General features: G+C 38.8%; 1 protein-coding gene across 3 annotated transcripts; it reads right to left on the minus strand.

Annotated features, from left to right (window-relative positions):
• Positions 1 to 71: 71 nt before the first annotated feature.
• On the minus strand, positions 72 to 25030 carry alpk3a (alpha-kinase 3a). 3 transcript variants are annotated; one of them, XM_037540150.1, is made up of 14 exons: positions 24738 to 25030; positions 24123 to 24146; positions 23462 to 23583; positions 23094 to 23211; positions 21544 to 22939; positions 8790 to 11247; positions 7258 to 7405; positions 6672 to 6799; positions 5179 to 5214; positions 4805 to 5079; positions 4508 to 4596; positions 3552 to 3769; positions 3396 to 3444; positions 72 to 1632 (listed from the first exon to the last, which is right to left on the minus strand). In XM_037540150.1, exons 1-14 carry the CDS (start codon positions 24866 to 24868, stop codon positions 1287 to 1289), a joined length of 5538 nt encoding a protein of 1845 aa, XP_037396047.1. In that variant the 5' UTR covers positions 24869 to 25030; the 3' UTR covers positions 72 to 1286. The 3 variants fall into 3 exon arrangements, with proteins under 3 accessions (XP_037396047.1, XP_017566617.1, XP_017566618.1); XM_017711128.2 differs by having other exon boundaries at positions 24123 to 24161; XM_017711129.2 differs by lacking the exon at positions 24123 to 24146.
• Positions 25031 to 26941: the final 1911 nt, after the last annotated feature.

Below are 26941 nucleotides of genomic sequence, written 5' to 3' on the forward strand. Positions count from 1 at the left end.
AAAGTCACCTAAATTTATACAGAACCAACAAAAATAAATAAATAAATAAATGAACGAACAGGAATAAAAAATCAATTATTTACACATTTTAATTTACAAAAAAACAAAAAAGCACCACCCAACAAAGTAACTGAAATACATTATATTCTCTACACATATTTCAAAGACTTCCGCTTATTCTCACTCATACTGCCACAAACGCCTCACGCAGTCCAGAGTATGTTCTATTTTAATCACACTTAACTTTAACCCTCAAATTAAGTAAACCATCAGACACAATAAAATTTAATAGCATTAATTAGAGTATGAATAAATATGACTTTTCAGTACTTATAAAGCAAAAGGATGAATGTTTATTTGGAAAAAAACACCTTACAAAGTACAGGATCTGTTACTGTTCTTTTACTGATGATTAGTGTTGTAGACATGTGGTCTTCCCATGTGTTTACAGTCCAAAAGGACAAAAGTAAACCGATTTACAGTGACAATAAAGCAAGGCATTCTCTCTCCGCTTGATTAAACATTCAAGATAAAAACATTGACTCATCAGATAACAACTGAATGTGGCTTTATCGTTCTAGAAACTGTGTACACAACGTGAAAAGACTGACAAGTGAACATTTCTTAAAGAAGCTGTTATTCAGTTCTAAATGCTGGCACTGAAGTGTTGCATAAAAAATACTAGTGTTGCATTCCAGCGCAATGTACTGCCACATATCAGACTTTTTAAAAATGCAAAACAATCTGCAAGCCAGTGTAAATCCAATAGTATCTACAAAACAAGATCAGCATTTCAGTACCATCAATACACATTGCAGATGTTTTAAGGAATTTTTTACAATCCCTCCATCACCAAGCTCCTCACTGGTATAAACTCAATCTTCTTGAAACATCTTATAATAGATAAAGTCAAACTCCAATTAATGCACTTTTACATTTATTTGTAATCTATTCTAATTTTTAAATGGAGAGATGGCAATTGTTACAGAGCAATTTATAAAAATATTACATCACAGTTGCCAAACTCTTATGGTCATTGACTACTCAGTCTATTATTGAAGCTATATAGCCATTTTCCTTGCTGTGCTGCACAATGACATACCTAAGGCGCAGGCAATGGACGGAGAAATGACACCAGTCTGCTGATAAGCTGACAAAATGCAGCCTTTTAGCCTTCACACATTCCAGTGTAGAGCACAATATATTTGAGCCAGAAAATTGAGGAGTACTCTAAAGGAGTCCTCTAGTGCCACTTTCCATTTTTCAGTGTTTCAATTCCATTTTCTTTACCTCATCCTAACAGCTTTTGGAACCTCCACGGTCTTATGCTTGGTAGCAGGCTTGTTCTCCCCTTCTTCACCAGTCTTTTTTACCACTTTGGGACTCACGCTGCCTTTCCTGGGTGCTTGGGGGCTCGCTGAGCCTTTCTTCTGTAGCTGGGGACTGGATGAGCCAGTGCTTACCCGCCGGGCCAGCAAAGGGCTCCTTGATGTCTTTACCTTTTGCTGCTGTAGACAGTCCATGAGCTTCAGGGGCCTCAGGCCAAGCAGCCCGCAGTAGTAGTTGCACTGATGCTGGGTCACAAATTGCTCCAGTATCTTCGGAGAGCCTTCATCCGTTAGACCCTGATAACTGTAACAGACATATTTAGCTTTTAGCTTTTTCACATTATGGCTTAATTAAATGACATTACAACAATAAGCCATCCAGAAAAAAACACTGTCCAGCTTGGATGCTTCATTACGGGATCGTTCTGCTGTATTGGCAGGTTAGTTCTTTGTTTACATGCTATGAATACTCTCACTCATTGCTAGAGCTTTAAGGGAAGGGAATGTGTCTTAACCAACACCAAAAAGAGCCAAACAATGGTATGTGGATAAAATTTGCCTTATTGAAAGCATGCATCCATACAAACTTCCAAAGAATGGAATGATGATTTGGATATGCTACTTCCTCTTTCATTCCCTTATTTTTTCCCTAGCTGCGACATGGCTTACAAAGCTATTGTTTCGAATAATACAAAATTTCCAAGTCACTCAAAGCCCACATACAGATTAAGAGCAAATATACTGCTGGCCCCAGGCATATTTAAATCAATTGCAGGCATATTTCACTCAGCCACAGGCATGTTTAACTCAGTTACAGGCATCTTTCACTCAGCCACAGGCATGTTTAACTCAGTTACAGGCATATTTCACTCAGCCACAGGCATGTTTAACTCAGTTACAGGCATGTTTAACTCAGTTACAGGCATATTTCACTCAGCCACAGGCATGTTTAACTCAGTTACAGGCATATTTCACTCAGCCACAGGCATGTTTAACTCAATTACAGGCATATTTCACTCAGCCACAGGCATGTTTAACTCAGTTACAGGCATATTTCACTCAGCCACAGGCATGTTTAACTCAGTTACAGGCATATTTAACTCAGCCACAGGCATGTTTAACTCAGTTACAGGCATCTTTCACTCAGTTACAGGCATGTTTAACTCAGTTACAGGCATCTTTCACTCAGCCACAGGCATGTTTAACTCAGCTATAGGCATATTTCACTCAGCCACAGGCATGTTTAACTCAGTTACAGGCATATTTCACTCAGCCACAGGCATGTTTAACTCAGTTACAGGCATATTTCACTCAGCCACAGGCATGTTTAACTCAGTTACAGGCATATTTCACTCAGCCACAGGCATGTTTAACTCAGTTACAGGCACATTTCACTCAGCCACAGGCATGTTTAACTCAGTTACAGGCATCTTTCACTCAGCCACAGGCATGTTTAACTCAGTTATAGGCATATTTCACTCAGCCACAGGCATGTTTAACTCAGTTATAGGCATATTTCACTCAGCCACAGGCATGTTTAACTCAGTTACAGGCATATTTCACTCAGCCACAGGCATGTTTAATTCAGTTACAGGCATATTTCACTCAGCCACAGGCATGTTTAATTCAGTTATAGGCATATTTCACTCAGCTACTGGCATGTTTAACTCAGTTACAATCACCACCTAATAGCTAAAAAACAGTATGTTTGTGAAGCTGATACCAAACATGAGAAATTCACAAAGTAATACTGAGTGTTTTATTGCAATAAATCAATACGACTAAAGCGTAAATTGTGCTTTCGCCATGATGCTATCTTTGTGCTATTTAACTGTTGCTGCATCTGCATAATTAAATGAAATATTCTTTCCTGTCTCTTTCCTTTGTTCTGGTAATCTGATACAGATCCACATGCTAGTTAGCTGTGCCAATGTATTTAGTGAGTACATATCAGACAAAATCAAAGAAAAAAAGGTTGACAAGGGTAAGACACCATGCCATGACCTCACATTTCCAAGCCCTATGTTAGAAATATGGTAAGTAATATTGTAGAATATAAACACAAACCCTTTGGACTTGGTTACAATCCTAATGTTTGTCATCTTTGCATCCACACCTGAAAAAGATTAAATTACTGGTCAGCTTGGTGATTTTGTTATTGTGATCAAAGCAGTAGAGCAAAATGTAACCTAGAGATCTAAGAGGTGACCCTTATTGTCTCACCTTCTAATCGAGTGACCAGCAGATTGCAATTTGTCCATTGATAAATCCAGTGTTGGAAGGTACAGCATTTTTGCTCCACCTCAGAACTTGTTTGAGCGATCAGTCTGCCAGTATTGTCTATCAGACAATATTGTGAGTAGCCCTCATTCAGGTCAGCCTCGACTGTGGCATATGGGATGGTGTTGGCTGGCCGGTACATCAAATATAGAGGAATCACTCTGTTTATAGGTGCAAAAGGCACAAAGTCAGTGGCTCAACCTCAGATTCCCTTATAACACTAGAATTACATAGAAAAATAATGTAAAAACACTATAACTTCATAACATTTATTTTATGGAATTTTAATGAATATTTTCTAAATTGTAATACTCAAAGGAGAATTCTGCTGATTTTTTAAAAATGTCTCCATAGTTGATTCTTTAAGATCTAGACAAAGTCATCCAGAGTAGTTTGATCTGGAATGTGCCTTCTAGAGAAACTTATTGAGTCAAAATTGTTCACAGTAGTGATAGGAATTTAATTAATTATTTATTTATCTGGTTTTACCACTATTTTACCATCATTAACATCACATATGAAAACTAGGGACACAGGTAAGTTCACTGTTTATTTTGCATAGTAAATAATGACTATTGATAATGTGCAGTGTTAACACCCCCTATGTACAGCCACTGTAAAAAAAGATTTGAGTAAGTTGCTCTACCATGCACCCTTTCACATCAAAACACTCTCTCGACTGTATATTGCAGAAAATTTGAAAAATCTGTGAAATTCACCTTCAAAAACAGTAACTTGCAAAGTTCCAGCGAAAGAAACATAGTTGCAATACTAGTGTATTGACAGGAACATTGTATATTGAATTAAATAGCAGGCAAACTCAGCCTTGGCAGAGAGATCTAAAAAAAATGGTCAAAAATAATTCTTAGGAGTACGTTTATGATACACGTGTTACTTACTCAAGCGAGAAACCAAAGTTATCAATCACCCTCGCCTCAGCTGCAAAGATTTTGCAGTATTCCCGAATTGTGTTCTGGATTTTGCATTCCTAAGGACACAGAAGTGGACAAAAAAGATTTCCTTCCTTTATGTTTTCCAATGTTATTTCATATCAGAATAATATTATTTTGTCTTAAGCTTTAATGTGAAGAAAGTTTCCTATAACTGTCAGCCTGTGATAATTTTTGACTATGGTAGAAGACCTTTGTCCTGTGTTCTTGGGTATGCACTGACACGTCTGTCGCGGAGGCGCTCACCTGTTTGGTGATTTCTAGATTTCTCTCAGCCAGATTGCTCTCCTCTTTGGTCCCGTACGCGATGGGGTTTCTCACTTTGGCAACACAAGTGCTTCCTGACTCAAAGACAGGGTCCAGACCATAAATGACCTTAGCTCTACTGGTCTTGTGTGCATAGCCCTCTCCAATCTGCACCTCCTGTGTCATGATGCGGCCAAAGAACTTTTCTCCCCAGTATCCTGGGTCTACCAGGCCTTTGGTGAAGAGCAATGGTGTCATCTCGATTTCCTCTCCCACTGTTTGGGCCACAGAGCAAGATCATATCAGAGGAGCTGCAGAGAAGCTACACTGCTAAAACATTAGTAGCTGGCCATTCTCTTGAAGTTGATGCCTACCTTCTATATCGTCTCGTAAGAAGAATTCTCCAAGTACTGCAAAAAAGAGAGAGTGAAGATTTGGTAGAGGTACAGAACTGTGCAAAAGTCAGAGACCATCCATTCATTTATTTAACTTTCAGTCTAAAACAGACATAGGGTACAAGTTATTTCTTTTTTTCCCATCAGAAAAAAAGGAGGAACATATTTTTTAGAAAATTACAGAGAAACCTCTACTCCAAAATCAATGAACAAATCAATCAATGAACACTAGTTGCCTAGAAAGGTCTGCAGGATTTGGCTGTCCTGATGGCATTTTTATGCACATTTCTGTGCAAAATTGCTGTTGAGTTCCTGAGTTTAAAATATTGAAAATAAAAACCTAAAATATTTAATGAGCCATAACCTTTGCACAGGCCACATTTTATGTTCCTTTTTTTCCAATATCTGTTAAATAGGTTAAGTTATTTTCACTTATAAACTCAACAAAACATGTCAGTTGTCCAGGGATGCAAAATTTTTTGTGTACGACTGTATATTATTGCAGTATATAAGGTGACTTCTACTGCACTAGGTTAGGTGTGTAGCATATATTTAACAACATCATCAACTTTAGTTGATAATATTGTTAATTATTTCATTATTTAACTGCAAATCAGGCTTTTTTAAAATGTTAAAATATTACCCTCAAATGTACATGTACATATACAGGAAAGATTAAATTGATAAATAATAATACAGCCAATCAAATTTGACCATATGAAATATCAATAAGTGGCCATCCTTTGTCTTTACTACAGCTTCTATTCTTTTCAGGAGACTTGCTTTGGTGCAGTTTTTCAAAGAACATGATAGGGTTATTTTTCCACACCTCCAAAGTTCAGTCTAAGAAGCTGGTTGGATTTTCTGTTTTTCACAATCTAAGTAATCTTAAGCACATTCAGTGATGTTGAGGTCTGGACTGGACTAGAGTGGTCTGTCCATTGTTTTGAAAACACCATCAGTTTCTTTGCTCGATTTGCAAATTTTCTTTGTTTTTGTCTGTTTTTCATTTCTTAGTAACAGCTTCTTAACAGCTACACATACACATACTTTCAGCTCCTGGCATTGTGATGTCTGCTCACAGTGGAAGGATGAACAGAAACACCTGTGGATGTAAAGCAAGAGTGGAGCTTGATTTTCCTCTCTCTGAAAGATGAAAGCTTTAAGTACTGTTTATCTGATGGGGACAGTGTTGGTGGTCTACCAAGTCTTTTAATCTTTCTTTGAACTCCAGTTTTTTTTTGAACAGTAGTAAACTTCTGGTTCTTTCACTTATTTCCCCATCTTAACACAAGACTCTCCTCAGAAATATCTCCTGAAAAATTAAGAACTTGTATTTAAGGGTTGTTTTGACTACATATTAAATTAATGAAGGGTGGTCTCTGACATTTGCACAGTACTGCATGTTCAGTTAATCAGTTAATCAATTGTTTTTTCAGGTCACTGATGAATCAATAAAAAAGGAAAGTTACTGTCTTCGCTGAGTAAGTAGTCCGTGGTGTCAGTGCCGTATTCGTTTTTAATTGTGCAGCCATACACGCCACAGTCTCGTCCGGATGCCTGGACAATGGCCAGCGCCACTTGACTCTCGTCCCCTGCACTGCGAAAGAATATATTTAAAAGCACGATATTTAAAAGCTCCTGAAGGGTCCCTCTTCTTACCTGAATGAGTATGATAATGTGTTTTGTCCACATGAGGGCACTGTTATGCAGCAGGGTGTATACAAGCAGTGCTTGTGAGCGTGAGAGGGAGACTGAAGTGTCACTCTGCTGACACAGCATCTAGTGACACAAATATAGCCTTTAATGCCCTCTGATGTCGAAAGGGATGGGTGTCAGTTTACAGCCCCTCCGTCTGGCACTAGTGTCATCTCCTTGAGTGACAGCTGTGGGGTTCATGTGTGTATGGGCCTAAAATGTCCGTATGACGCACGCAGCAGTGTGATTTAAAAGCTGTTTGTATTTGCTGCTTTTTGATTGCATAGTGTTTAATTTATTACTTTCAACTGTAGTTGAGGTATACGGGACAAGACAAGGGATATTTGACATAAGGTTTACCTTCTTTTCACCTCTACAATCTCCTCCTCATCCCTGAACCACTTGATGGTGGAGTCGCTGAGCACGTTGAAGAACTGACACCACAGCTTCAAGTGGCCTGAGGCATCTGAGAAGGGTTCTCCTCTGATCTTGCGGATTACCTGAGGAGCTAAGGAGAGATGGGATGGGGGCATCCCAGTGGGGGCATTAAGGTAAAGATATTCATCGTCTAGTGTTTCTATGCTCCACTATCCAACTTCAGATTCCAAACTCTGTCCTCCGAAGAACCTGACACAACTTTCAGCTGACCTCCAGACACTGTTAACATCTGCAAGTGTACAGAACTGAACAACATTTTACAGAAATCTCATTAATGCATTGAATATATTGTCATTTTTTCCTTTCAAAGCCAAATCCTTATGTAACAGGTTTTCCTATAGGCATTTTGTTAAATTCTAGATTATCCAATGTTGCACAACTGCACTGGAAGGTCCACCCACACCTTTAGTGATGCTTAAGAAACCTCCCACTGGATCTTTTCAAACAGTTGCACCATTATTGTGCACATCAGAGGAATGCCAGGTACTCTACCAAGCAGACACTTGAACGGCTAGTAAATCACACTTCTAGCCCTTCCCCTGTAATGTCAGTGCACAACATTCTATTTACTATGTGCAGCCTTGGGCTTTAATAGGGTTGAAATTTTGGTATGAACATGAATACAACCCAGTAACTTTCTGTCCAAGCCTGACCCAACACACAGCACCAGGTTTTTGAGTCTGAACCCAACCTGAGCTCAACAGACATAGTCAGAACCTGAATACAGCCCAGTAACTTTCTGTCCAAGCCTGACCTGAGTCAAATCGCATGATCGAGTTTTACATCAAAAACTCACATTCCCACAAATTGTTCTGACCCAAATTGGCTCATCATCAACCAAATGTGAAACTAAACTTAATAGTAAATTAATAAATTAAATTACTATTTAGCAACAATAGCCATCATTAGATCACATTTAAAAATTGTACAGGCTGATATATTCCTTGTAACTTCAGCATCAGTTAGGGCTAAACTGCTGTAGACTAAAGTAGACAGATATATGCAAATCTGTTGTTTGTTTTTTTTTAACACAGGCTGTTTTTGCAGCTGTTTCTGTGTATGGACTAAAGGTATGCTTTGAAACTTTAACAATGCTTATGCACATCAAACGCTTTCATTTCAAGAAAGTGAAAAACTTTGTTTCACATGATGTGGGCCCTTTAGAAGATGCAACCTAAACATAAGAGGGAATCTAAAATAAAATCTTTTAAAAAGAAAAAAGTACAAGGGGAAATGTAGGTAAATTCTGTGGGAGGCAATCTATGCGAACCTGAAGGTTTGAACCCAACCCAAGCCTGATGTGTACTTGGGAAATGACATCTGCACTCAACGTGAGCAGTTAGATTTTATTGGTTTAGGATGAATATTTCAAGCTCTACTGCAGCCTCCGAGGTAGAAATATCAACTTAATCTTAAGATTTTGGTTCTTGTGTTGTAAAGAATGAATTTTTTACCTTTGAATGGGTCTAGCTTCTCTTTCTCTGCTGGTTTGCTCTCTGTGTTTGAGTTGTCAGTCTCCTCTGAGGTCTCCTCCTTGGGTTTGGGCACCTCAAGTGTGGCTTTCCGGCGGCCTAGCAAGGGTGAACGTCTTTCCATGGGTGGTGTTTGCTGTCCACTCTGAAGTTGTAGGAAAGCTGCTCTGCGTGCCTGGCTAGGTGACATTTTTGGACTGTCTCTCTTATTTTGAGTGTCTGATCCCTCGTCCTCAGACTTAGTTTTGGCAAGATAAATCTTTCGGCGAGCCCCAGATGCCAGCTCCTCTGGGGTGGCAGATGGGATGAGGGTCAAGCTGTCTCGTCGCTTCATCTTGGGGCTGCTCTCACAAGACAGAGTTGATGTGGGCGTGCTGCCTCCGCTCTCTTCTCCTTTCTTCTCAATCCCATCTGCTGATGATATGGCAGACATGGATCCCTGGCTCTCTAAATTTGGGTTATTCTTTGCCATAAGCCTTCTCAGACTAGCTGGGCTCAGTGGGGGGAGTGTGGGTCCCACAGGTGTTGTTAGGCCAAGTTTATCCATTGCAGGTTTATCCCTTTGTCTTTCTGCATCACCTTCTGCATCAGTTATTTTTGCTGATGAGGGACCATCAGAGCTGATTTGGTTCTCTAAGTTCATTTTGTCAGGCACATTCTGCTCTTTTAGCACTGCAGACTTTTCAGTTCCAGGACATCTGTTGGAGCTGCCTACATGGTCCAGATCATGCTCAACCTTTCTGAGTATGGCAGCCAAAGATTCTGGTGCCTCTTCTTTTTTAGTACTGTTGTCTGGAGTGCTTTCTACGTGTGTGGTGAAAATCGAGGGAACTTGCATTTTAGGAGAAACATTGTCTGCTGCCACTGTATCATGAAGGACTTGCTTCCCATGTACCTGCCCTTCTTGAGAAGGTGGAATATCATCAGCACATGCAATGTTTATTATAGGAATATTACCACTGTCATTTCCTCTATTCCGCCCACTAGTGATCTTTGCTTGATCTTCTCTGTGACCCATTCTAACCTCAGGGCTTTGTGGTTTAGCTTCCTGGTTCCTCTGGTCTGAGGGAGCCAAATCAACATTCCTTTCTTGCTGCGTGGGAGTAACACCTACAGGCTGTGCAGTACTCACCACTCTGTCATCTCTTGTGACTTCATTTGGTGCTCTTTTGGCATCATCTGTCGGTTCCTCTGCTTTGGGTTCACTGTCTCTAAATATGTGCGCAACCTCCTGTGCTAGTTGTTGCATAACTCTCTCAGGTTCTGATATAAGAACATCTATTCTAGGGATGCTCAGAGTGTCCTCACGTTTGGCTTTTTCTGATGCCGTGATCTTGATTTCTGGGATCACTGGTGTGGCTCTCATTTTTGCTACATTCTTAATGACGGTTTCCCTTGTGTCTGGCAGAATAACGATTGGAGGAGCCACAGATTGGTCCCTAGACTCACCCATGTATCTTTCTGGCTGGGCTTTTGTATATATTTTTGGTTTGTCTGCTATGCTTGAGCCTACATGAGTCTCTTTTGAATCAATTTCTGATGGTCTTTGTTTAGAAATCTCTGGTTCAGCTGTTATATTTAAAGCCACTTGCATTGAGGGAACATTCTTTTCTTCAAAAATAGCATCTTTTTTCTTCTCAGCGACATCAACCCTATTTTCCTCAGTACTTTCAGCCTGCTTTTCTTCTACACTGTCTTCCTTCCTTTCTTCAATACTTTCAACTTTCTCTGCATCATTTTCTGCACTGCTAATATTTTCATCCATGCTATTATTATCTCTAACCGAGACTTGCTGTTCATTCTCCACAAGACCAATTATAACTGCTGGGATGGAAGTTTTGTTTTGTTTCAAGTCACTCTCTATTACTGTATTCTGTGTACCCAGCTCTGGGGCAGGTTCTTCTCGCAGATTCACATCATATTCCAGTCTGCTGCCATGTAAAGAAATAGCTGACCTTTCTGTCATCTCAACAGTCTCAGTTTTCTCTGTTGCCCCAGCTCTTGCCCCACCCATCTTGTCTTTGTCCTCACTTCCTTTAATGAAGGAATATCCCTCTATCTTCAGCACATTTTCCTCAGCTGTTTCCTCCACAGTAGGAGCCTCAACATCTTTTGTGTATGAGTCACGTTGGTCTCCTTTCTGATCTGCACTTAAAACCACATCGTCTTGCTTACTGTGCACAGGAAGAGGAGTATGGCTGACTGTCTGTGAAAGGTGACCCTCAGAACAGCTCTCTGTGCTTTCGAGGTCTGTCATGTTTGGGCCTGTCAGGGAGGCCTCTGGCTTCTGGGTGAAGTCTGCGGTATCGTCTCGCTCTTCTGCAACATGCATTTCTCCATCAACTTCTGTCACATGATCCATGGGAGCAGTACTTTCCTGCACAGCAGCACTCTCATGAGGCAGATCTACCATTTCCTCATCTGTATGGTCATCTGTAGCCTTGAGGCATAGACACAGAAGTGGTTATAGCAAAACATAAACACACATGGCCCATAAACTATGGAGTTAATGCTGTGATGGAACTGATTGGTGATTTATTGCAGTTTAGTTGTACACAGTGACAAGTCATCTTCTCACATTGCAATTAATGCTGAACAGCTGTTAGTCATCCATGAGAGATCAGTGTAACTGACAACTTTGAAATGTTTGTGAATGGTAATTAAAATATCTTCTTTGAACAAAGTGACTGGGAAATGTCCAAGTCCAATAATAGCCCAATGATGAACTATGCATATTTGCTGTTATTTAAGATTCACTAGAATCAACATGTTATTACCTAAGAACTGTAATTGTTTACAAATACTTGGGCAATAGGTTAAGTGAGACTTGGCCAATGGTCTTAGTAACACCTAACAGCATTCAAGATGATTCACTTTGGTAAATTTTGCAACAACCCAATCATATACACAGAAAAACAACATATTATTTACAACCTGTCAGAATTTTACAGCGTCTCCATATCACTTATGACATTTGGTTCTGCTGACGCCACCACAACACAAGAAAACATCAAACATCAGAAAGGGCCTGAAGATACAACACATGACCTCATACCTTTTCTGACCTACTATCCAAAATAAATGTTACTGCTGACTTGTTAGGAGAAATGGACCCCTATGTTGATCATTGCAGTGCTGTCTGTCTGGAAAATAACACAAATTTAATGTCTGGCTTTATATTCAAGCACATTGACCTTAGAAATGAAACTGTGCAAATGTCTTCAGAGAAAATTAAGCCATTTATCTGAGCAACAAGAATTTATTATTTATGGATTTGAAACCTGGAAAAACAGTGGAACAGCAGAAATACCGATCTGCCTTCAGTGTTTGAGAGATTTTAAGAGGATTTTAAGGATGGCAAATTAAAAAAACAAATGGATCCTGCACCAAATCAAAATCTCTGACTACTGACTATTCTGAATCTAATATGGTACAAATTACAAGATCACTAGAAAAGACAATTATGCTTGGAACAGTTGATGGTTAAAGAATAAGACAACAGCCAGCAACAAGATGGAAAAAGACCATCAATAGAAGGTTAGTTGTTAAACAAAGACACAAAGTTTCTTTGATGTGCTGCAGCAGTATGTAGTATGCCAGATGTTCTAGAAATTATGCACTTCTCTTGTGATCACAATGGTCTTTCAGCTAGTTTGAGTGCCAGAGTGCCAGAACCGCTTCTTTGTGAACAATCTTGTGAAATGTGAGTGATTACGTAAGTGAGTGAGTCGCAACAACAACAAAAAAAAACAATAACATTAGAAAAAATACAAATAAACAAAAATAAAGAACATGTTGTGATTGGATGTGACTGTGTTAAATTTTTACTTGATAAAGCTAAATATGTACAGTGACCGTCCAATAGTTGTTTCAGCTAATCAATCCTTCTATAAAGCTGCACTGTGTAAATTGCGAGGATTTGGAGACCTCTCTGGTGGAAATGTGTAATTGCATGCAATATGCAGAAGAGCATTGTTACATAGGTTATGCTTCAGATTCCTTCTCTGAGAGGATGAATCTGAGGATTGTGAGCATGTTTAAAGAGTATTGAAAGAGAAGAGTTAAAAAAACTTGCAAGTGAATTATATATATCATATCTTTAATGTTGATTTTCAGACCTAAACATCAAGCTGAAACTTCATTTTCAGCTGCTGCATGTAATGTACATAAAATGACATGATCTGAAAACACTCCTGCAAAATCCAACCTAATACCTTTGACTGTTACATTACTATTTCAGGCTTTACAGGGTGACTTGTGGAAGTGCATGCATAGGATATTCTAGCTTATTTTTTCTCCTGACTCAGTAAAGCTACTTCTTTCAATTTTAACAAAAATCTTACATAGTACAGCTTTAAATTAAATCAACCAAGATGTACTGGAAAGTATTGGAACGTTTTACTGTGTTTATGTTTAATTTACATAGTATATAGTTTTTACAAGCAAAAACACATTTACTGCTAAGACAATTGTCTAAAGATTTTGCACAGTAATATACACTATATTGCCAAAAGTATTCACTCACCCATCCAAATAATTGAATGCAGGTGTTCCAGTCACTTTCATGGCCACAGGTGTATAAAACCAAGCACCTAATCATGCAGACTGCTTCTACAAACATTTGTGAAAGAATGGGTTGCTCTCAGGAGCTCAGTGAATTCCAGCGTGGTACCGTGAAAGGATGACACCTGTGAAACAAGTCCAGCGGTGAAATTTCCTCGCTACTAAATATTCCATGGTCAACTGTCAGTGGTATTATAACAAAGTGGAAGCAATTGGGAAAGACAGCAACTCAGCCACAAAGTGGTCGGCCATGTAAAATGACAGAGTGAGGTCAGTGGATCCTAAGGCGAATAGTGCGTAGAGGTCACCAACTTTCTACAGAGTCAATCTCTACAGACCTCCAAACTTCATGTGGCCTTCAGATTAGAACAGTGTATAGAGAGCTTCATGGAATGGGTTTCCATGGCTGAGCGGCTGCATCCAAACCTTATATCACCAAGCGCAATGCAAAGCGTTGAATGTAGTTGTGTAAAGCGCTGCCACTGGACTCTAGAGCAGTGGAGATGTGTTCTCTGGAGTGACGAATCACACTTCTCCACCTGGCAATCTGATGGATGAGTCCGGGTTTGGTGGTTTCCAGGAGAACGGTATTTGTCTGATTGCATTGTGTGGTTGTTTTTCAGGAGTTGGGCTCAGCTCCTTAGTTCCAGTGAAAGAAACTCTTAATGCTTCAGCAGACCAAGAGATTTTGGACAGTTTCATGCTCTCAACTTTATAGGAATAATTTGGGGACGGCCCCTTCCTGTCCCAACATGACTGCGCACCAGTACACAAAGTAAGGTCCATAAAGACATGGATGAGTGAGTTTGGTGTGGAAGAACTTGACTGACCTCAACCCAATAGAACACCTTTGGGATGAATTGGAGCAGAGACTGTGAGCCAGGCCTTCTCGTCCAACAAAAGTGTCTTACACTGACACAAATGTGCTTCTGGAAGAATGGTCAAAAATTCCCATAAACACACTCCTAAAACTTGTGGAAAGCCTTCCCAGAATAGCTGCAAAAGGTGGGCTGACATCATATTAAACCCTATGGATTAAGAATGGGATGTCACTCAAGTTCATATGTAAGTGAAGGCAGACGAGCGAATACTTCTGGAAATATAGTGTATATGGATAAACTTTCTGTATGAGCATCTGCACCACACATACCTTATAGAAGTCACAGTTCTGTTTTTACATAATCCTCCAATAAAGCAACTGAAGGGTTGGTTGTCTCTGTGTTTAGCCTCCTAATTAGACTTTTATTAAGCCTGTTACTGAATATAAAACACAGTGAATAATATGTGGAATGAGCTATTTCAGTAGTGTGGTTGATGCTTAACCATTTCTCTTTAAAGCAAATGTATTAAGAGAGGCTATAAGATAATAATGGAGCTCTATGAAATTGAACAGGATCTATGGCTCCATTATGGCGACACCTAAAATAAAAATAAAATCCTAGAACCACGACTGGGCAGTGGTCACTAGCCCAGCACCTGGGGCATTACTTTCCTGCAGAGTTTAGTTCCACTGTTCCATCCCTCACTCTGATGCTTTGTCAAGACATTCAGCAAGAATGCATTTCGAGCACTAGCAAATAACCTAGCAGACCACAAAGAGCACAGTAGTGGATTTTTTAATAAACACAGATAAAACGCTGGGTAGATCAAGAACATGATGTAGCTACCCAAAAGAGATGATAACACAACTGTGACCTTACAGGGTTTACCACACTGGTAAGCTTCAGGAGCAGAAGAGCCTTTTTGGTGTTCTGCAAACTTTTTAGCAGTTTTTAGCAGCTAAAATATATATAAAAGCCTTTCATATATATATTATTTCTCTGAAACAGATTGACTACATTCTACAAAGTGCATTTATATGGTAAATGGATATGGGAATATATATATATATATATTGTTTAAAGACATTTTCTATGATATGTCATGTCAACTGTGTGTGTGTGATTGAGAAAGAGAGATAGAGAGAGAGAACTACTCTAATGTTTCAATAATGTTAGAACATGTAGTTCTGCATACAGACATCTACAGTTGTACTACCACAATTATCAGTGTCACAAATTGTATTCATCTAGTGGTAACTACATTGTTGTCATATTTTATACAGTACATTTATAATGCTAGAATGTCTGGAGAAGATTATAAAACTATACTGTGCTCCAGTGGCATTTTAAGGGTGGCTGGGTTACAGGATGGGGGTATCTAGGAAGCATTAAGATGTACTAATTATATCACTATAGTGAGGATGACTAGCCAACCACCCGACTTTATAGCTAATTAAATAATTTAAAAATAACGAACAGTCTGTTTTGAATATATTTTTTCTGTGATGTCATGAAAACTGATGCATTTATATATTCAACCCCTATTCAGCCTGCGGCAGTTTAGAGTTTAGCCCTGCCCTTTTGCACTGAGGTTATAAGGAGTGTTTTGGCCTTGACTGCTTTTTGAATGAGTCACAATTCAAGACAGCCAATCAGAATAGAGCTCATTGATAAATACAGTCTAAAAGGCGCAAGTAGCACTGTTTAATTTTGAGGGGAAAAGAGAGGTTGAGAAATGGTCCTGGAAAATTGTAATATGACTGTTTTTGGTACAAAAACCCAATACAAAAGTCATAAGTTGACCACTGGAAAAAAAATACAAGGAAAATGTGGGATTTGGGCCTTTTACGTCACTGACATCAGAGAGCTGCTTTTCTTTTTTTAAGATCAGAATCTGGGGGTTTGGCTTTCTGATCTGGCTTTCAGGTGGGATGGCTTATGCCAGGCATCTCAAACTAGAGACCTTCCATAATTTCTGTGGAGATTAACGTTTTCCCCATCTAATGCTCTAAATTCAATTCATGAAGGCCTTACTAATTAGCTTAAGTGGGTGTGTTTATTGAGACAATGTGCTGAAGTCTGCAGTGTTTTGAACCACGAGGGCCAGAGCCCGACATATTTGATTCAGTGTCTGGAAACTGCCCTGTTGTGCTCAGTCATAAATTTTATCATTATTAGTCACATGACCACTTCCTCTTAATTAGCAGAAGTCACACTTCAGTGCTCCAATATAGAAAATACCTATGAGTACAGTTCCTCATAATGACATGCTAACACTTGCACTAACTTCCCACAATATGTCAGGATGGTTGTAGTTCCATTTTATCAAGAAAAATGTTGGCTGAAAAAAATTACTTGCCAGGTGCAAAGCTTACCACCACAGTGGAAAAGTGAACACAGAAGCACCTTAATAAATGAAAATGTAACTGGAAGTGTTATTGAGTTGAGGGTAAAGAAAAGTTCGTACATTGCAGGACTATATCAAATCATGATGCAATGTCTACAGTCACAGTGTTCCACAGGCCCACTGGCCAAACCTCCCCCAACCTCCTCCTGTCCAACTGTCCTGGGGGCTTCTCTATAACATCATCCTAAAAGAATCATTTGGGTCACATGCTTCTTTGGTGGCCAGATGGAGACTAAATAGAACATCAGCGTTACCACGACACTTAGCACTTACAGGAAGGACGAAACACGTACATTTAACAATGTGCTCTCAGAGTCATTCCAGAATAAAGAATATTTCTTTAAGAATATGGACCTAGGATGGTACATCTGCAACAGTTTGTAAATTAGTGGAGGTTGAGATACAGGCACTGTGTGGCATGACCACCTTACACACAGCTGAGAAAGAGGTTTATTTTAAGCCATGGGGCAGTAAGGAATCTGAACAATGTAAAGAGGTTTCACTTCCCTGCCTAAACCTGCCTCACATGAGTCTCATATTGTTCGGTCACTTAGACTGTAGATGTTCACGTTGACTTCCCATTTCAAGAACAGCGTTAAAGTTGATCAAATAACTTATTTATGTACCTTTTCATCTAAGTGCTGATTCTGAAACAGTGCCAACAGTAGCTTTTTTCAATACGGAATTATTGTATAGGATCATTATGAAGGCTATAGCACTCAGCATTCAATTTGTAGGTTGATTATTTATTAATGTGCATTCTCAATGTAAATCGAAAGGGTATACAGTACATTCATATGTACCATTGCTTAATCACTTATTTGCTTTGTCATATTTAATCATGAAGGGCACATATTACAGATAAATGGAAAATATAGGTTCTGTGTCAAAAAGAAAGAAGGTCCAAAAATATAAGTGAATGAAAGTAAAACAGTATCTACACTTAAACATATGTAGGTATATTAAGGTAAAAAGTTAAAATATTTGAATAAAAATGTGTATGACAGTCGTCTGCCCTGCGATAGACTGGTGACCTGTCCAGGGTGTATCCTGCCTTCCACCTGATGACAGCTGGGATAGGCTTCAGCACCCCCTGTGACCATGAGGGAGAAGCGGCTTAGAAGATGTGTGAGTACGTGTGTGTGTGTGTGTGTGTGTGTGTGTGTGTGTATGTATGTCACTAGACTTGCGTATTATATTAAACATACAACAATGCTTCAATGAAAAATTTAAGATATAAATATGATAAAACATGGCTTAAAAGTGAATGAATTAACAATGTTTGTGTACACATAAGCAAATCAGAGGGCGACAGGCAGCTACAGACAGGTGTTCCAGTTGGCTTTTTGTTATGCTGGGTATTAACTTAATACGTTTCTCTGACTCTAAACTGTTTAGTGTGGGTGGGGCAAGAGACATCAGCCTTATGATTGGTCAGGGGAGTATTTACGGAAGCATTAGTACTCCAAAATCTTCAGTTTAAATGCTACAAATTACAAATCATCCAATATAATACTTAAGTACAGCAACAAGTATTTTCCACCCCTGTATGTAATCATATTTTTCGTATGCATTTTCTTGTCTTTTATTTCTTACCAATTCTTACTAGTGGTTCAATCTCATTCTCAGTTGGCCAGTCAAGCATCTAATGCTATTCAAAAGCTCCTGCCTTGCAAAGTCAGTCAGAATATGTGAGCTGGGTAGACTGAAGTCCCTAAGGCAAGGATGTGCAGATCAACTTTTATGACGCGACTACTTTTGCCCTCAGACTGTAAATGGACTGAGCACTTGTGCTGACCAGTCTGTATTATTATGAAAGCATAGCTTTACATTACTGTGAAATGACAAAATAGAACTTGGGTCAAACATAATTTGGAAAGACTGTGCATTCGAATAATAATGATGACAATTACGAATTATGACTGTCTTTTGTACACAAAACCAAACAAACATCATTTGAGGAAATGAATACAATACAAGAAAAATTAAGAACTCCCAGTTCAACAAATATGAAATGAAATATGCTATTGTAATTAAATATAATAATCGCCAGTTTGACAGCAGTGATGCTGCTTTCATGAATGGACATGATTTCAGTGACCACACTTGGATATAAAGGTAGCTACAGTTGATGGTTTTTTAATGTTTTTGTCTATGAGAACATAAATTTGGTAGGTTAACACCCCTGGTTTTGTTGTCATGCTCCTCAAGCTGTGCATGTGGTTGTGCTACTGACGCACTGAAACTCAAACTCTCACCACTCTAGATGAGGTGAAAGTGGCAGTCTCACCCATTCTCACCCTTCCTCTGACAGCTCGGCGTTAAAGTGCCAGCAGTCTTTGGAATGCATTCAGTAATGTAGTTTGTTCTTACCACTATGTGAATAAAGTATTTTGAAGTACATTCTTTTATTTGAGCCAAAAATAAACATTAGGGATGGCCAATATGATGATTGATTGTTATTGTGATGAATTACTACATGCTTTTCTAAACAAATCATGGACATCGTTAGTATTTAAAAAACACTGATTCACTGCATGTTGCATAGCAAACAGGGCATGATTAGCCCTGTTTACAGGGGTGTCACTGGAGGTTTATAGATAGGGGAACTAAGCCTGTATTAGGGGGCTCTAGGGGCATGGTCCTAAAATGTATGTTCGTCATGAACTTTTAGAGTAGCAGCAACCAGAAAATGGCTATTTGGTCAAATTGGCACAAAGTAGATTTATCTCTTCGTAGTTTTATTAATCACAGAGCTACTATGGCTTGAATACTATATCTGTCCACTGACAATAGGCCAAGATCAAGCTAAGTTACCAAAGTCATGCATTGCTAACTACTGCCTCTTAAATAAAATGCAAGGTCTAAAACATCTTAATTAAATAATGTTATACAGATAAAAGATCAGTTCAGTCTCAGTTGGTGCAATCAGTAAGAGTGTGATTTTGCACTATAAGCATGTTTACTAAATTAAATTCTATTTTAAAATGAACTAAAAGCTTAAACAACTTTCCCTCACTTTCTTCTTGTTCATTAACTTGTGCTGCTTTAGCTCTGACAGTCACTTTCAGTATTAGTCTCTCTTCCTGTGTTTAGTAATACAGTACTTTATTAAACTCAGATTTACAAGAATTCAAGGAAATAATGATACATCAGTCAATTCATTTTTTGTTAGTTTGAGTGGGTAAAAATAATCTCATCTGACTGGCTCCTTAAACGGACTTGCTGCCTCTAAATTTCCATCTACAAGCTGAAGAATTTATAGATTTAAAATTTCATTATGATCAACACTACATGAACTTTCACTGACATTAACTTACTGTAAATAACAATATATGGTGAATTAGTCTTTCTTAAACTTCTTCTCAAGAAAGATCCTTAGAAAAGGTCTTGGTCAGATTCACCTTTGTGCTCTTGAGAGTGTGTAGATTCTGTTTTTACAAATTCCAAATATGAAAACATTGGTGAATGTCAGAATCTTTGTGGAAACTGTGTAAGTGGGTTTTAATAAGAAATTTCTTCTTAAGAGCAGTTTGTGAATGAGGCCCATTCTTTCCAAATACTGAAGAAAAAAATCTCACTATGAAGTTAAACTAGTTGGCTTGTCCACTAGCTGTCTAATGTCAGTGTCAATCTAACTGTTTTTCTTTGCCTCACAAACCCAAAGTTATATTAGTTATCTAACAAGGAACCAAGTAAAAACCTGATAGCCAACTTTATTAACTAAGCTGCGCCTGAAGCCGTCGTAAATTCCACAATTTACACTCCACCTATGACCACCTAACAGTAAACTGATGGTATATTAATATGCCACAGAAAAAAAAAAATACCCCAAAAAACTCTTTTGCTGTTAATGGAACAATCTTTGACTCTCATGCTGTTTGCATGGACCACTGAGTATACTGATGAAGCAAAAACCTGTTTTTTGTTTAAATGCTGGGAACTTATTTCTTAAAACTAAAACTAGGCTGGTCAGCTTGCTAACAGGCTAAAAGATAGCCAAGAGCCTAAACAACCCCATCATTATTATCACAGGTTTGAATTAAAGTACTTATGGTATGATTAACTGTAAAACAGCAGTATAAAAGTCTAAAAATGTCACTTGAATCGATAATACACTTCCAATATTCGTGCTTCAGTCAGAAGTAGCATCAAACCAGGCTGAATCCCAAAAGGCTCTGTAACACCTAAATAGAGTGCTAGCTATGAAATTTCAGAAATTCTGGCCTCTACAGCCAAACTTCTTCATCATTTATTGAGTATGGAGTACAAAATGACTATTTCTTAGCAATATTTTGCACCGTTGGGCTGCAGAATCCACTATTTAAATTTCTACGTAGTGCGTAGTACTAAAAGTACTTATAAAGTGAATGTTTTTTGCAATAAAGAGTGCAGTGTTATCATATGTTTATTGTTACACAACAAAAATAAAAAAATAAATCTTTTTTTTTTATCAACCGCAATATACAGAGATGATCGACCGAACTACTTCATTCAGAAGTCCATGGTTATGATAATGATACCATACTCTAAAGGAATCACATTTCTTGCCAGAATACTTGCTTATGTTGATTATTATTAATAATACCTTAAATTGCTTTTTGAAAATTTTTGTATTTTATCATATTTTATAGCTTTTCAAACCTCATAAATAAACAAATTATGGTATTATGTGTGGTCATGTTTCATGAAAATGTCTTCAGGTATAGTCAGATGTTTGTGTATTTCCCCAATCCTAATAAACATTCACTAATGTCCACGCAATGTGCTTTCTGGACTGTGAGCTGTGGCCACACAGCCTGTACCATCTTGGCCTGGGATTGACTCAAGTCTCGTCACACAAACATACCATCTATAAATAGTTTTCAAGCGCTTGCCTGCTATGATGTAGCCACTGCAGATGGACAGCAATACAGTTGCGGAGGAGGAGCTGCAACAAACTCACCTCAATAAGTGGCAACAAGGGGGCCTTGGACAGTGCCTCTGGGCCTCCCTTCTCTTCTGCTCTTTTTTGGTCTCCATGTTCTTGTGAACTGCTCACTTGGGTATCATTATTTGTAACAGGAGTTGATGAGATCTCCTGTGTGCTGTCAGTGATAAATCTATGGGTTTGACCATCCAAATCCAAGCCTACTATATCAGTCTTGAGTAGTAATGAGCGTGGTAGTTGCTGGGGAGACTCCCTATTCACATATAGGTCTCCAATTTGATTTGCCTGATCCATTTTCATTGGTACCGACTGTTCTGAGGCCACATCATAGACTCCTGATGTGTCTGGCTCATATGGTTGCGTTTCTTTTTCAACATTGTCTCTGAGTTTCTCCAATTTCTTGCCCTTACCAAAGAATATGTCCTTTAGGGAGTGAAAGACTGAGCTGAGTGCAGACTTGTGCTGATGCTCAGGCTCTTTCTGTGACTTTGCCTGGGCCTCAGACCCAGTCCCGGCTCTGTGTTCGAGCTCAAGCTGTTGTGCTTTCTCTCGCTCTCTTTCCCTTGAGCTTTCTCGCTCCCTCTCCCTTGATCTTTCTCGCTCTATTTCTTGTGACCTCTCTTGCTCTCTTTCACTGGAACTTTCTCTCTCTTTTTCCTTTTCATCTGCTTTCATTCGATCAATCTCCTTTTCTGATTCTCTTCCTTTTTCTAGGACGGTGCTGGTGCCAGCAGCTGTGATCCCTGGCTCCTCAGTTTTTTGCTGTTCCTCTGCTGCTTGGGTTTGCAAGGACTGTGCCAGATACTTTGCCAAACTCATTCCCTCAGATGTGTCCCCTCCTCCTCTTCCACTGTCTTGGCTGGTCAAGTTGGTAACAGGCTCATCAAACCCATTGGACCTCCTGATCTTTTTCCTATTCATTTTTTCTTTGGCAGCCTGCTTTGTTCCACCTACTTCCTCTTTCTCGTGGATGTGATTGAGCTGCTGAATGTCATTCTCTTGATTTATGTTGACACTCAATTCATGGGTTTCCCCCGAAAGCCCATTCATCTCCTCATTAACAACTGCTGGTTGCTCCTCCATGGTTGCCTCCTCTTTGGCTTCATTTTCTTCTCCATCCTGGCCTGCAGAAAGAGAGCTGAGTTCTGGTCCTTCTGGCAACCTGCGTTTTCTCAAACTGCGGTCCTGGCTGATGCCCAGCTGTTCTTGCTGAATGTTCTCCTTGCCTCGACGTCGAGACTCTTCGATTTCTCGTCGTTTGAGCTCAGCCTTCTGCTTGAGCTTGGCAAAGAACCTCTGGTGGATCTTGAACTCACTCATGGCACCCACTTCTAAAACGCCAGAACAAGAGACGATGCCCTTGCTGTTCCTGGCTGATGCCTGGTAGATGGCTGCGTCATCGATTGTACAGCTACAAACAAAAGAAATGCGCAATCACTGTAAGGCCATTCAAAATACAATAAATGAGATTTCTGGTGATTGTGTGAGGCCAAGTATGGGCTACTTATCATCACTCCAGCTGCCTCTATTTAAAAAAAATGTTTAGTCAACTTTAATCAACATACTTGTAGATATGGAGAGTATGAGTTTTTCCATTCCGAAAAATTTCATATTTGGGAAGGCCGCAGTATCTGTCTAATTCCATGTCATCTTTATACCAAGTCAGCTCAGGGACAGGGTAACCTGTAAGGACAGTATAAGAAATTTGTTTCATGCAGTGATTTTGATCAGATTAAAAACATTTCCAAGACATTATTTCCTAATGACATGGCAGTTTTCTTTTGTGCTGCTATTCATTGCCACTAAATAAAGTAACAAAGAACTGTGATTCATTTGAGATGCATCTGAGGGGTTTATGCTTCAGTTATTAGCTTAACTTAACATACACTTGAATGTTTGAATGCACTCAAATGTGCTGGTAACAGTAGCCTACCTGTAACCACACAGGTGAATTTCACATTGCAGGCCTCTGACACTGCCTTGGACTTGATGGTTATCTCAAAACATGGCTGGGTCTCTTCAGTCAGCTGAGCCATAACTGTACAAAACGTACTCCTGAAAATGCAAATTGGATGGCTCACAAAAAAGTGACCTCTAACTCACAACATGGATCTGGTTCAAATGTAAAAGTGATCACTTTCAACCAGCCAGCAGTGTTGCAATCAATAAATTAATCAATCAAACAATCAATCAGTCAATCCATCAGCACTCAGAATATAGGCTTGGACCCGAAAAAAGGGGATGTGTTATTAATAATGTAATAATTATTGCCACAGGTTGCTTTGAAAGGGAAGATTGTTTAGTGATTCCAGTAAACTGAGAGCACACTAAAAGTTTTGGCAGCATGTGAAAGCATTCTTTTTAGCTGTGACTGCAAACTTCTTAGCATTCACACAGGACTTTTTTTTCCACAGATCATTGCTTCAGTAGGGGGAACTGAAAGCTTTCTACAATGTACAATCTAAAAATAAAAACAAATTCCCTGCTTTTAAGGCATTTTAAAAAATAAATAAGAAGGGTGAGGGGGTTGCGGAGGTTATATTGTTAGACGTGCCATTAGTTTGAGACTGATTTCTTGTAAAAGTCTGTTTTACCTCGATGGTTTGTAGTTTGAATACCTGTGAGTTGAGTAGCTATTTAGAGAAGAGGCAGATCAAAAGGAGTAATTCAACTCTACATTGTATTAACTTATTCCTGTATCATTTTGCCAATATTAGCAGTTTATAGTCATTTTAACATGTCAAGTCAACTAAAGAAAAGTGGTGCTATGGGTTATTAAGTCTAGTTATCCACTTCTTTGCAACTGTTATTCTAAACAGATGCTGGTAAAAGTGTGTAAATGGGGTAAACTGTGTCTGGATGATCAGTTTCAAATACTTTATTACAATCATTATACTTTATTATAGTGTAATAAAGTATAATTTAAAATTTAGTAAGCGAAGAAAACATTGAACACCAATATGGTTTTACATCAAAGTATTTATTTATATTCTACTATATATCAAAACAAAACTCTATATAAGAGTAACTATCATATACTGCAAGAAAATGACTGCAATTATTGTCCCTGCTGATGTCACATTAGACAGTTCTCTAAAAGACCTCCCAACCTACTGGATTACAGTAACTACACAATAACTGGCAACAGATCCATCATCTCTTCTATCAAACCGGGAAAAGAAAGAACAACAACACAAAAGCTCCCCTACCTGTTTTCAGGCCGGACATTGGAGAGGTAGTTGCGGCTGTCTAAACGCGGTGAAGGAACGTCTTCCCCATTTTGACTGCCTGATCTCCCGTTGCCTGAGTAAGAACGGATCATGGGTCTCCTGGATGTCATTGTCCAACAAAGAAAAGTCTTGTTTTTACAGTCCAAAACGAAGCACCAGCTTGTCTTGCAGAACAGCCCCTCTGTCTGTGTGGAATAGTAGCAAAACCAGGCTTGGACTTTTTGGTGCCCAAACTCATGTGTAGAAATGTACCACTCTACTGACTTAAGTCACTGAAAGGAAAAAAGACAATTTGAGATTTAGAACAAGACTGGAAACATTACAGAGACATTAAGACGAGTGTCCGGTGAGTAAGATACACTTCCAATGGTTAAGAAATAATCTAGACAAGTTTCATCAGAAGGAGCCCTTGGAAACGTTATAAATAGGACCAGTTAGTTGGCTGGGGAGTCGTTTAGTCTTCAAATGATGGTTAGTTCACAAATACAAATACAGATATTCACTTCTGAAGAGGTAAATGTTCACTCTAACTTTACATTTCTCCACCAAAAAATCCAGTTCTGTATCAGACAGAGATACTTGCCATTCGTGTGTTTTTCCTAGTCCTTGGAGTCTGCTGCCCCGTAGCAAAGCACTGCAATTGTCAATCACAGCCGAGCATGTGGTGCCAGAAGGGCCCTATTTATAGTAAGCCTACAAATAGGCGCAAGAGCACATCACATTTTCCGAATCTAGCCATTACTGCAAAGCCACTTGCAAGGAGACTCAGAGGAAGAGCAGACTTGATCACCTCCTTGACCACCACTGATCACTGGGAATGTCAACATGACATGGCTTAAGGCATTTTTCTGATTTCACAGCCCAAGGAGTGATAAGAAAGAGCTGATCCACTGGCAAACAACTGGAGTCCAGTTGAACAGAGCAGTGGACCAGTTTAAATGTTTACATCTAGCTCAATGCAACAGTTTATCTGTGGATGGTGGAGAGGAGTCGTTTCACCAGAGGTCTAGTGGCCTAGCTTAAAGCAGGACCAAGGCTTAAGTAGGACAGCCCCCTCAGATGATCCTGCCACTCAGTAGCCAGAGCACCCTCAACACTCTTGGCCACTGGTCTAGTCCTGTTGCTTCATTTTCCAAACATAAAAGGGCTCTGGTTACAGCCTCCCACAGAAACACATTCACGCTAAGTACATCATGCAAGGCGGATACATGTACACATGTGCAATATCAGCTGACAGTCTTACAGTAGATCAACAGTGACACTCTTACACTTAATTCTTCACATAACAAAAATAAAGTGTCAGTGTCAATTTTTTTGTATTGAAAAAGGAATAAAATATTCCCATGCAAGTTTCTAAGGCCCCCCTTATCCACATTCAGTCCTCACGAAGAGCTAAATACATCCCCACACACATAACCTCAAATGAATTTTTACTAGTTATGCTACCATTTAGACATCCTTTATCATATTAATATTTGCTGTGGCTTGGTTCAATAATAACTAGAAATATTGTTAAACACCAGAAAGCAATTTATTCAATATTTAATTTTTTTTTGGAAACACTAAGATGTTATAGAATTTTATAACTGGTATATTATATAATTATATATAATTAGATTATACAATAACAGTTTATTATAATTGAATTTTTTATTTTATACAGCTTTCTCAATCATTATGGAATCATCTACAAATCTGCTCACTATTCTGGACACATCTACTATTTCCTACTTTTTACAGCTTCCTACAAGTAATTAAGTATTAAATATTAAGTTTACAGTACTTAGTGTCACAATAATGCAAAATGGTTTTATGTATATGGTAAAATATTTGTGTTTCTAATATTTTTACGTTGTAGACTTGCTGCTCCTGCCCGACACCCAGATCACAGAGATCTAGCTCACCCTCTCAGACTGGCAGTGTACAGTATATATAATCTACATATTATGAGCTGAGGTCCACTAGCAGTAAAAAATTGTAGATACACTTGATTGAATGAATGCTTTTTATTATCTTAAAGACATTTTGATCTACAGGCTTTTGCTTAAATACTTAAAATGTTACCTAAACGAATGTAAATATTGCAGGTCATGCCTATGTATGAATTTTAGTATGAATTTTAGATCTTTAAAAAATACCTACTATATATATATATATATATATATATATATATATATATATAT

This window comes from Pygocentrus nattereri, chromosome 7 (assembly GCF_015220715.1).
Source record: "Pygocentrus nattereri isolate fPygNat1 chromosome 7, fPygNat1.pri, whole genome shotgun sequence".
NCBI lineage: Eukaryota > Metazoa > Chordata > Actinopteri > Characiformes > Serrasalmidae > Pygocentrus > Pygocentrus nattereri.

Bases quoted from the DNA above. Each gene is read 5' to 3' on its own strand.
- alpk3a (XM_017711128.2), bottom strand. From the start codon at position 24,868: ATGACATCCAGGAGACCCATGATCCGTTCTTACTCAGGCAACGGGAGA. The intron at 23,212-23,461 runs GTAGGCTACTGT...CTGTCCTTACAG, and splicing joins ATTCACCTGTGTGGTTACAG to GTTACCCTGTCCCTGAGCTG. The intron at 3,445-3,551 runs GTGAGACAATAA...AATCTTTTTCAG, and splicing joins GCTGGTCACTCGATTAGAAG to GTGTGGATGCAAAGATGACA.